Source organism: Arachis stenosperma, chromosome 4 (assembly GCF_014773155.1).
Source record: "Arachis stenosperma cultivar V10309 chromosome 4, arast.V10309.gnm1.PFL2, whole genome shotgun sequence".
In the NCBI taxonomy this organism is placed as follows: domain Eukaryota; kingdom Viridiplantae; phylum Streptophyta; class Magnoliopsida; order Fabales; family Fabaceae; genus Arachis; species Arachis stenosperma.
Window position 1 is genome coordinate 118,883,990 of NC_080380.1, and position 12,414 is coordinate 118,896,403.

Sequence of the window (12,414 nt, forward strand, 5' to 3'; positions counted from 1 at the left end):
TTTCAATTTTATAATTAGATCCTTCTTAGTATAAAAAAATATTAGAGTTAACTAAATATTTTTTTCACAAATTAAAAGTATTCATAATTAAAAATCTAACTAGATCTTTGACTATATGTATTTTAGAAAAAATATTCTATTACTTTTAATATTTTTTATGTAAAAATAATTTAATTATAAATTTAAAAATAATATAAAAACCTAATTAAAAAAATATATAATTAATTAAAAATTTAATAAAATTATAAACAACAGAATAATTAAACTTTTTTTTCCCTGAACTTGTTTGCTACATACCTAAGCAATATCCCAATTTTTTTTCTTTCGATGAAAACGTATTATCCTTTTTTTCTTTTCCTTCACTTTTTCCCCAATACAAAGGTATTATTGATTATTCTACATAATATATTTTATCTGATTGCTAATTAATTATCAATAAACACATCACTTTCTCTGTCTCTTCTATGCTGCATATGAATGCACTTGTTATATTGACTAAACAGCTTCAACAACACCAAAAAAGTATTGTTACAAACTTACAATTCAAGTCGCATTTAATTTTAGTTATGGTAATACATATATATATATATATATATATATATATATATATAGAAATGCTAGGGACAACAACTTTTGAGATTTATAGTCATCAAATAGTTATTAATAATAATTTTAACGGTGTGAGATTGGCATGAGATTTTATCTAATGACTCACTATTTTTTGCTGATTATATGCTGGTCAAAATTTAATGAAGTTGCTGGTCCTAGACTTTTTCATATATATATATATATATATATCCAATCAACTTCTCTAGGGAAAAAGAGATTATTTGTAATATGGGCGAGGAAAGACAATAGAATGAGACATGGGAACGGTGTGGGTATATAATAGGTAAAGAAGAAAGTGGTCTCCAACTTTTACCTAAATATTTTAGTCCTGAGAAACTCGTGTTAGGGTGCATGCATGTATTAAATTATATGAGACTACTATATGATGTGAAATTATTGAGTTTAATATACAAATTGACTTTTTGTCTTAATTATTATTTGTTTTGAATGTCATATTCATACCTAGCCAAGCCGTGGAATCAACAACCTAATTAAATTCATGATTAATTCAATGATCATGATTCATGGGATGTATTTTCTTCCACCAGAAAAAGTGGAACGCAGCCCTAGAGGTCCAAATTCTTAAGGTGCCATAGAAAATGGTAATTGGCAAATTATAAAATAATTCAAGTGAAGATGAAAAATAAAAAAATGAAAAATGAAAATAGCTAACTTTGTAGGCGATTAGCGTAGGAACGAACACAGAACACCAAAAATTAACTTGGAATTTTATACATATGGTGGTGTATGAACAAAGTTTATGTTCACGAAAAGAGTATGGATTAGTACTTAAGATTATTAAACTTAGGGTTAAGTATGATTTTGGTCCCTAACGTAGGGGCCAAAAATCGATTTCGTCCCTCGGCTTTTTTTCGCTTCAAAAAGGTCCCTGAGGTTCCGGTTTGTTTTAAAATTGTCCTTCGGACCAAAATGCCCCTATCCCTTCTTCCCCAAAATTCTCCCTTCTTCTCCAAAATTATGCAACCACCACCACCACCACCACCACCACCACCACCACCAGAACTCAGAATCAGAACAACAACCACCACCACCACCATCATCATTATCATCATCATCATAACTCAGAATCAGAACAACCACCACCACCACCACCACCACCCCTCATCCACTGTCACTCCATCACCAGCATCCATCACACCAAAACATCAGAAAATCCAGAAAAATCAACATCAGAAAATCAGAAAAACCAAAACATCAGAAAATCAACATCATTATTGTCATCCTCATCAAAATCCAGAATTCAAAAAATCTAGAAAAATCAAACAACAATATACTCAGAATCAGAAAATCATCATCATCAAGAACCCAGAATCCAAGAAGAAGAAGAAGAAGAAGAGCGGAGCGGCGGACAAGGCTCGGCGGTGGTGTCGGCGGGAAGAAGAAGAAGAGGGCAGTGGGCGGCGGTGCGGCGGTGGAGTCGGCGGCGCGGCGGGAAGAAGAAGAAGAAGAAAAGAAGAAGAAGAAGAAGAAGAAGAAGAAGAAGAAGAAGAAGAAGAAGAAGAAGAAGGGGGTCGGCGGTGCGGCGGTGGGGTTGGCGAACGGCGGTACGGCGGCGGTGCGGCGGCATGACGTCCTTCTTCTCTCCCCCCTCCACCCTCCACCCTCCACCCTCCCCCCCCCCCCCCCCCACCTTTCTCGCCCCCCCCCCCCCCCCCCCTCCCCCTCCCCCCTCTTTTTCTTTCTTTCTCCCCCCCCCCCCTTCTGTATCCTATCCCCCTTTCTTTCTTTTTTTCTTTTTTTGTTTATTTTATATTTATTTTATTTTATAATTTTTTTAATAAAGGATAATTTGGTAATAAAAAAAATATAATTGGTAAAAAGGACGATTTTTAAACAAACCGGAACCTCAGGGACCTTTTTGAAGCGAAAAAAAGCCGAGGGACGAAATCGATTTTTGGCCCCTACGTTAGGGACCAAAATCATACTTAACCCTTAAACTTACTTATTTATTAGAAGGAAGTTAAAATCCTCAATCAAGGATTCCGTGCATACTATATATAAAGAAAAAGTTTAGAGAGCCAGCATTTTTGTTGAAATCTAACCAACACTTAACTATAAAAAAATGATTAACTCTATATCATTAGATGTCATCTTATATCATTAAAAATGGGAGTGGATTCTCTCCAGTAAAAAAAAAAAACTGGATGATATCCAGTGGAAGATTTTACCTTTCATTACATTCTCTCTCTCATTTATTTTTGATCTCACTTGTAGAATTAAAGGTAGGAGATTACATTTTATTCTCTTTAATAACAAAAAAAATGAAAAAGATCTATTTCCAGTATATAGCCAGCACCACCCTGTGGGACCCACATATAAAGTATACTCATAGATGGAAAACAAATTAGAAGGCAAAATGATCTGGAAAATAATGATACCAACATTTAATGAGTTTGAAATTAATTGTGTCAACGTTATTAAAGTATCACATTTTTAGTCTGAATGAATATATGAAAATTGAAAAATCTTCAATCATATATCGAAAATCTAGATAGTGATATGAAATGGTTCTGTTGCGAAGGTGATCCAATTGAGGAGAATATGAGTAAAGAGAGAGAGGAGGCAACCAGTATGGACGAAAGACTATGAAACATGAATTGGATGTGTTGTAGATGAATATTCCTTGACAGAATAGCATAGTTAATTACGTAACAAACTTAGTGGAGAGAGAAAATAAATAAGTGGGGAGTGCCTAAGATACTTGAGATATACACTTCACATTCATTCTTCTTTTTTTTTTTTTGTACATTTTGTTATTGTTTATTGCTATACTGTTTATCATTATTTTGTTGTGCTTGGACTATTTTAGTAATTGTAATGTTCAGGATTAGCATAAGACCAACGAGGATAAGGTTATTATTATTAGGGTTTATCTATCTTCTACTTTAAGAATATATATTAAGATTATAAATTAAAAATATGTTTATTAAAAATACAAAAAAATTTAAATTTTTAATATATTTATTTTATATTTATTTAAAAAATTTAAAATTATTAATAATAAATTTATTATATGACTTAAAGACACATGTTAGTTAAACTATTATTATTATTATTATTATTTGGAACCACAATTTTATTTTATCGTAGAGGCAGCGAATCTTTGCACGAGTTAAATTGGCTAGAATCTATAATGCATGGATATTGATATAAATACGGAACACGACAAGATACAATACGAAATATGCGGATACGTGAATTTAAATTCTTATAAGACACAGAGACAGAATATATATAAAATATAAAATATTTTGTAGATAAATTGTGATGATATTTTGATATTTTATTAATATTAATATTAAAATATAAAATAATTTTTTTTAATATTTTTTTAAATTATATAAAGTATTTAAAATATTTTTGTTTTAATAATTAATAATATATACTATTTTAAAACTTATTTCAAGAATACATATTAAAAATAAGATTGGATACGCTAATACGTGATGGTATTTAGGTATGTTTAAGTGTGTCCGGAGAAAGATTTTTTATTTTTTATTAAGATACAATTAAACAAAATACATACATATCAGACGAGTGTCGATAAGTGTCATATCTAAAATATACTACAAATAAAAAAAGTGTTCGTATTTCATAAGTTAGAATATTTTTTAAGAGGATGACAAAACTTTTCTTTCGAATTTAGCAATCCAAACCAGAACACGAGCCAAATTCTTAAGTTAGCATATGCTATACTCTCCGTCTAATTGAACTACATATGAGGTGTCTAATCATTCTACGAAACTAAATTGGTTTATTATGAAACCAATTAAGTGATGCAATGAATCCATGTCTCACAAAAATATGAGTATGACTGGATTGAGTTTTTTTTATTGAAGAAAAAGTAATTTCCATTTTTTTTAAAAAGATACCTTTATAAAATCCTTAGAGTATTTAGATAAAATTTTTCTTGAAAGAAATACTCTTATCAAACAAATACAAAAAGTTCTTTATTCCAAACTAGCAACATGAGTGCATTTTAAGAAACAAAAATGTAAAAAGATTTTAAATGAATTCTTCATTAGAAAAAGTACTTTCGAAATTTTCTATCAAAATAAAATTTTTAATAAAAATTATTTTTTTGAAAAAAATATATAAATACTTTCTTATCACCTCGGCTTCATAAGTTCATATACAATCCCAACCCATTTGTTTGCATTAGGCACTACCAATCAAAAAATGTACAAAGAATAAAAGACAAATACCCTCTGTCATCACATGATTTTCATGGCAGTTATCCATCATAATCATAATCTGATCTGATCAAAACGTGGAATATTAAGGACTATAAAATAAACCATGACAAAAAAAACATGTCCAATTAGGGAATACCTAAACTAAACTCCCTCTTAAAAATCACAACACATTACACAAGAATTGGAATAAATTTACATCTTGGTAAAATATGTAACGACATTGTAACTTAAACTGTAAATTGTGTCTTCATGAATATAATAAAACAAACTATAAACAGAAAACTAACATAAATTCAAGCATGAGAATTCTATTTATCAAAAATAATTATAATTGCTGCATTTAGAAGAGAAAAAAAAGGGGGGGGGGGGTTTCAATTAATTCCACCAACTGTCACCAAAAAAAAAAATTAATTCCACCAAGTTATCACTTCCTGAAGAATAAATCAATTTACAAACACTTCCACTTTTCAAGAAGGATAAGTGAAATCTACAATCTAGTTACCACTTATTAGTAGTAGGAAGTGATAATCAAACAATTCTATGTATTTAAAAAAAAATCAAGATCTTCAATTTCAATCAGTGAGATCAGAGTCTGTTTGGTAGTAAACAACTTCACCAGTATCACTGACATAATGATCTCTCCTTAAACTTCTCACTAAGTCTCCAATGAGGTGAAATGGAAGCAGAGCAGATTTCTTTGGTTCCTTGTAATATTTTCCAAGCACTGGTTTTGCCGCCTCAGTCTGCAAGCAAAGGAAATAAAAACAACATTATATTATAACTTAATTACCCTGAAATTACAGATTAGAATGGATTATCCGTGGCAAAATACAAAATACTTACGGCTTCGATTAAGTGATAGTGTGGGATCTGAGGGAAAAGGTGATGAATGACATGGGTTCCAATGTCATGGTGGATGTTGTTGATCCAACCATAGTCGCGATCAAGAGTAGTAAGACCGCCCCTGAGATAGCTCCATTCCTATTCAATGAAATTGAAAAATTAATGTTAGACTTTGAAATTTGTCCAATGTGAACTAACCCGAGACACAAAATACAAAGACAGTCAAAATCATCCGTCTCTACTCTCTATTGTCTTAATATATCGGGCAGACAGAAAACAAAGAGAAGGTGGAAACTTACGTTTTTATGTAAAGTTGATAGTTGAAAATCATTAGATAACAATTTATTCAAACATGTAAAATCATCTAATGGTTTTCAACTATCAATTTCACATAAAGATAAACTGTATGCAAGTCTCCACTGAAAGAGAAATTATGTCCCAGGCATAGATATTTTTCCTATCAATATATCTACCTTTCCGCGATACCACGGTAGTTTGTCTTCATGGCCATGATGATGCAAGTATGTAACAAGATCCAACCACATAACAAAGATCTGAAATTCACACCAAAAGTCAAATAAGCAATTAATGCTTGATGATTGATACAAAATAGTAAAAAGTAAAAACCAAAGAATAGTCAAATCCACAAGGAAATGAATGAGAACTTACAAGATAAGGTACCCCATAAAGCTTAAGCAATGGAATTGGACCCATTAGAAAACCCAATCCTACAAGAATTGCAACCATTGCAGACCAACAAGCTGTAGATGTGATAACATCGTTTCTTTCACTTGGAATAAACAAGTCACTATCAGGATGGAAGTGAGAACCAGTCTTCCCTGGACTCCTACTAAACTGAAATCAATGACCACAAAATTTGTCAAAGTCAAATATCTAACCATAACAATAAAGAGTCAACCATAAACAAATAATGGTCAAGATTTGTAGGTACTGGGAACTTACAAGGTACACAGGATATGCAAGCAGTGGAAAAGGAACAGTAAATCTTAAAGTCCGAGTCATGGTGTCAAGGCTCCTAAAGATTTTCTCAGATAACTGCAAATTTTGACAATATTTTCTCGTGTTAGAAAATATGCTTGGAAAAAATGAAATTGTCAATAGAATAACTTAAAAGGCCTTGTCTGATTAGAGAAAAAAATATAGAAACACTGAGATTTCGAATTCAGAGATAAGATAGAAAAATTGTATTTATCCATTTTTTTTATTTGTCTCCTTCAGCTAATTTGTATTTCTCGGTATCTATTGTTTTTCTATTTCTATCTCAAATTACGGATTGAGACAATTACCAAATGGGACCAAAAAGACTAGAATAGTAGTAATTATCATCTTACCGGGTGCCAAGATTCATCATTTTCAACATGGCCATGATTTTGATGATGAGTCCTGTGACTGATTCTCCTGTGTGATCATTAATACAAATATGAGTTTCAAAGTTATTTTTTAAAACTATAGTCAAAACCCCAAAAAAAAGTATAAAAGAAAAAGGATAGCATAAAACAAATAAAAAATCTAACAAAAAACTAAAAAAAAAAAAAACTAGAAGCTTAACAATTTGGAGCATACCACCCATGATAAGGAACTAGAATTGAAGAATGTAGCAGGTGTCCAACAACACTGTTTAGTTTGTGATTGTTTGAAAAGCTTCCATGACCACTGGAAAAAGATAAAATCCAAAAAACAAACAATTAAGCATACATGAAGACCCAATTTTAAAGGCAAATTCAGCAACCCAAAAAGACAAAAACACAAAGTTAATACAACAAGATGAACAAGAACAGAAATAGTGAAAAACAAAAACCAAAGTAGAATGAACCAAAAAATTGTGATTAGTAGTTAGTTACCAATCATGGCCAAGAACAAAAAGTGCCCAGAACATGGTCCCCTGAGCAGCCCAATAAAGAGGCCAAACAAGCCAGCTGTTGAGGTAAGCAGCACCAGCAGCCAATCCAAGAACAACAATCACATCCCTGGCTACATAGCTCATTGACTTCCATGGATCTTTCACCCAACAATGCTTTGGTATTGCTGCCCTAATATCAGCCAAATTGAATGGTGGTGGTGCTCCAGGGTCAAATTCACCAACTTCATTCTCAACACCACCACCATTGATTTTCACATCTTTCTTCACTTCCTCTTCTTCAATAGGGGTAACCCTCAAAGGGGCACTAACCTTTAACCCAAAGTTTCTATCCCTGAAGCTAGAATTTGTAAAGCTTCTTCTGGATTGAAACTTTGGATCTGAAAAAGAAACACCATTGTTTTTTGTGCTTAAAAATCTAACCTTTGAAGGGTTAGAGTTAGAATAAACAATACCAGTTTTGGGTCTAGGGAATGTTGGTGGAAGAGGCTTTAAGCCACATTCTGATAAAACCCAAGTTGCCATTAGAGACCCAAAATAATTGGAGCCTTAGATTCAAAAGGGACAGAAAAGGCAATAAATCAAACAGAAGATATGCAACCCGAGGCAATTAAGAGTGCCAGAGAATACTGTTAAATAATTTAATCAGAGAATATATATCATTATAAAACCAATAATAATTGAGGAAATTTCAGATCAAATCAAACGTAACCCCTTTGTTAGCAACGACAAAAACAAAAACACAAGCTTTTTCACCCCTTTGCAGCGATGAAAAAACTTTGAAGAAGAGGAATCAAGAGGGTTTGCAATTCTGGCTTTCAAAGTTGAATGTGGGACTTAATATTTATATGAAGGTGAAGGTGGGAGATGCGTACGAAATGTTGAGGCTGCAATTTGGTCATATTACGATTATTATTATTATTATTATTATTTTAATGAATTTTTAAGTTGTGTGTGTGTTGTGTTCAAAAGAGACCAACAAACCAATGCGTGTTTACCCTAGAGTCTGTACTGATTCTCTCAACTGTGGAATTGAATGAATTCTTCTGTTCCCTTGTGCCGTGTTTTTGACCCATCACAGAATTGGAACATCAATTCTTTTTTCTTCTTTTCAGATTTGTTTTGGAAAAAGAATTTAAGGTCTTATATGAAAGGATTGTTTGTTAAGTTTATTTATTTTTAGAAATTTCTAAAGTGTTTTTTCTTTCTAATAAATGCATTATAAAAATAGAAAATTTTATGTTTTTTGGATTGAGTATCTTAAAGTGCAAATTTTCAACTTACTATTTATTATTAAAAGATAAATTATGTCTTTCTTAAATTTTCCAAAAAATTTCAAAAAATAAGTTTTTTTGTTTCAATAAATGCATTGTTTAAAATAAGTTTTATTTTTAAATTTTGATGCACTCACAGTGTAAAGTAGTTTTACACGAGCATTTAATTACGTAACGTAATGTCATATCATTAAAAATAATTATCTTTCACATTGATCGTGTGTGAATGATCGTTCAAAAGAACGGATGTGATGATTGCACGACTATATAAAACGTTTTACACTATCAATGTATCAAAATTAAACTCCTATTTTTATTCCTACTATTAATTTTTAACAATAAATAGTTAGTTTTTTTATAAAATATATTTTTATCTTTAAAATTTGTAAAAAATTTTAAAAATATCTCTAAATTTTATTTTGTTTTTATTTTATTCCATAAATTTTTAATTTGCATTAAATATATCATTGACAACAAATTTTTCAAAAAATTTAGAACTAATTCAACAATAACTTCACAATGACAACGTTTAACAGAAGTAAACTAGACATAAAATTCTGCCACTAGCTCCTAATATCAAGTATTATTGCTGAATCAATCCTAAAATTCTTAAAATTTAGTTGTTAGTGGTATAATTGATGCAAATTAAAAATTTATGGGACAAAATAAAAATAAAATAAAATTTAGGGATAAGTATTATTTTGGTCTCTAACGTTGAGGGTCAAAATCGAAACCGTCCCCAACGTAATTTTCGATTTAGAATCATCTTTAATGTTTTTTTCGTATTAAAATCATCCTTTTAATTTTTTTGGACAAAAATACCCTCACCACTACCAACACAATCACCTTACCTCCTCCACCACCATCACCACCAATGGCGGATCCAAAAATCTTATAAAGAGGGGCCGGAAATAAAAAAAAAATCATATTAAAACAAAAAATTTTTATAAAAAAAATAATTGTATATTTTAATATTATTTTAAACTAAAATTAATTTTAAAAAATTTTTTTATATCAAAATAATTTTTCATAAAATTCTAATTTATATCCTTATTATAAAAGATATAATATAAATAATATAAATTTGTTTCTCTAATAATTTTAATATATGTATTTAAAATAAATTAGTGAATATAATATATAAGATATTTTCATATTAATAAATAATTTACTTAATATATTTTGATTTTAATATTATAAAAAATAAAATTTAATTCAATTTATTTTTATGTATATTTTTTTTATTATATTTAATTAGGAATTATTATAAAAACTAAAGTATTTTTATATGATAATTGATAGAAGAATTACAAAAAAAGAAAAAAATTGAAAAAACAAAAGAAAATAAATTTAAAATGCATGCCATGCCATTTGAGCCATGTTATGAAGTATAAAATGCCTCTTTTTAACCATTGAACAAGAAAGTATATTCCTAAAAAATTTAAACATTATGTAAAATATATTTTGAGTTTTGAAAATTTAGGGGCCATGGTCCATGCTGGTCCCCCTAAATTCGCCTCTGACCACCACCACCACAATCAGCACTTCCACCACCATCAGCACTACCACTAATACTAACACTAACACCACCAACACCAACACCAACACCACCACCACCAACACCAACATTAACACCACCACTACTACCACCAACATCAACACCAACACCACCACCACCATCACCACCACCATCACCAACACCAAGAACACCAAACAACAACAACAACACCAAACAACACCAAACCAAGAAGTAAAAATAGAAAACAAGAAAACAGAAAGCAAGAAAGCAGAAACAAGAAAACAGAAAACAAAAAAATAGAAAGCAAGAAAGCAGAAGTAAGATGAGGCGGCGAAGCAGAAAGCGATGCAGATGAGGCGGCGAGGTTGCGAGGCGGCAGCAGTGGCTCGTGTCTCCTCTCTCCCTCGTGATCCCCAACGGCGTCGGCCACGACGGCGGCGACAGCGGCTCCAAGCTTCGCCACCGCCGTCCCCCTCCCCCCTTTCCCCTTTCCCTTCCCCCTCCCCATCTCCCCTTCCCCCCACCCCCACCCCCACCTCCACCTCCACCTCCACCCTGTGTCCTTTCCTCCCCCGCCCCCCATGCCTTGTTTTATTTTTATTTTTTAAATTTTATAATTTTTTAAAGTAGAGATAGTTTAGGAATAAAATTAAAAATTTTATTAAAAAGAACGATTTTAATACAAAAAAAAAACGTTAAGGATGATTTTAAATAGGAAATTACGTTAGGGACGGTTTCGATTCTGACCCTCAATGTTAAGGACCAAAACAATACTTATCCCTAAAATTTAAGATGTTATGAAAATAAGGATTAGTGTTTGAGACGAGAGAGAAGAGGAAAGAAGATAGGGTGAATAGTAGATGACTTTATTAATGATTGTATTGTAAAAAGAATATCACAAGGGGCTATTTATAGCTAAGGGCCTAACTCCTAATTGACTCAGCTAGGTTACATTTATAACCACTACAAGAAAAACACCCATTCAGGGACATTTGAAAAGTGTAGCCAAAAGTGAAAAAAATGATGCCTTAGGCTACGGCTACGCTTTTTGGGCTACGGCTACGCTTTTTGGAGTGATTCCTATTCGGCCGTTGCCTATTCTTAAAGGCTACGCTTTTCTGCACCAAGGGCTACGCTTTTGGCGTTTGGGAATAGGCTACGCTTTTCAAGTGATGCTGTCCAGGACCAAAGGCTACGCTTTTCAGCTTTCATTTTTCCAGAATAGGCTACGCTTTTCAACTCTACTGCATCACTTGTAAAACGTAACCACATTGTATACCATAGCTACTTTTTATAAACGTAGCCTTAGGTCCCTCTTTTTTTTGTATACTATAACTACTGTATATAAGTGTAGCCTTAGGTCTCGTCTTTTTTTTTTTTGTGTACTATAACTACTGTATATAAGTGTAACCTTAGGTCTTATTTTTTTCTGTATATATATATTTAATTATCTAATAATTATTAATACAACATAATAGTTAATATGATTACATGTATAATAATTCTGTATTTTTATTTAAATGCGTTGAATATTACAAAATAAAAATAAATACATAATTATACTGAATAATTTCTCTAAATAACAAATTATCTGTAAACAATATATATTTACAATGATCCAAAAATACTAGAATAGAAGTTAATTTTGAATATTCATACATCTCACACTAAATTAAGCATAGCTTTATCAAAATAAGCATAAAATCACTTAGAATTTACTACTAATACTCTTCGAAAAACTAAATTAAAATATTATATCCTACATAAATATCTTCTAATAAAAATTCAAAATGTTAAAGTCATTCCTAACTTTTTATTATTAGTGCTCAATCCACATATGATAGATCATGAGAAAGTAAAATAAATAAATTGCTAGTGTTAGTTCTTTTTCATTGAAAAAAACGGGTGGTGTGACTTGCTTCCCTCAGAGACAATGGCCAACACGAGTTGTGACTTGTTATGCTCAACTTCACAGGAAACAAGGGGTGTCCCATTGAAACCCAAAACCTGTAACAGAAATAAATAGATATGTAACAGCAAGAAAATGAAATGCTAAATAATAAGTAGAAAATT

At 31.3% G+C, this 12,414-nt stretch overlaps 1 protein-coding gene across 1 annotated transcript; it reads right to left on the minus strand.

Moving 5' to 3' along the window:
- Positions 1-5,165: 5,165 nt before the first annotated feature.
- LOC130974078 (omega-3 fatty acid desaturase, chloroplastic-like) lies at positions 5,166-8,479 on the minus strand. Its single transcript, XM_057898828.1, has 8 exons — positions 7,532-8,479; positions 7,254-7,343; positions 7,022-7,088; positions 6,633-6,725; positions 6,339-6,524; positions 6,143-6,223; positions 5,670-5,807; positions 5,166-5,569 (listed from the first exon to the last, which is right to left on the minus strand). Exons 1-8 carry the CDS (start codon positions 8,071-8,073, stop codon positions 5,399-5,401), a joined length of 1,368 nt encoding a protein of 455 aa, XP_057754811.1. The 5' UTR covers positions 8,074-8,479; the 3' UTR covers positions 5,166-5,398.
- Between the last annotated feature and the right edge of the window lie 3,935 nt (positions 8,480-12,414).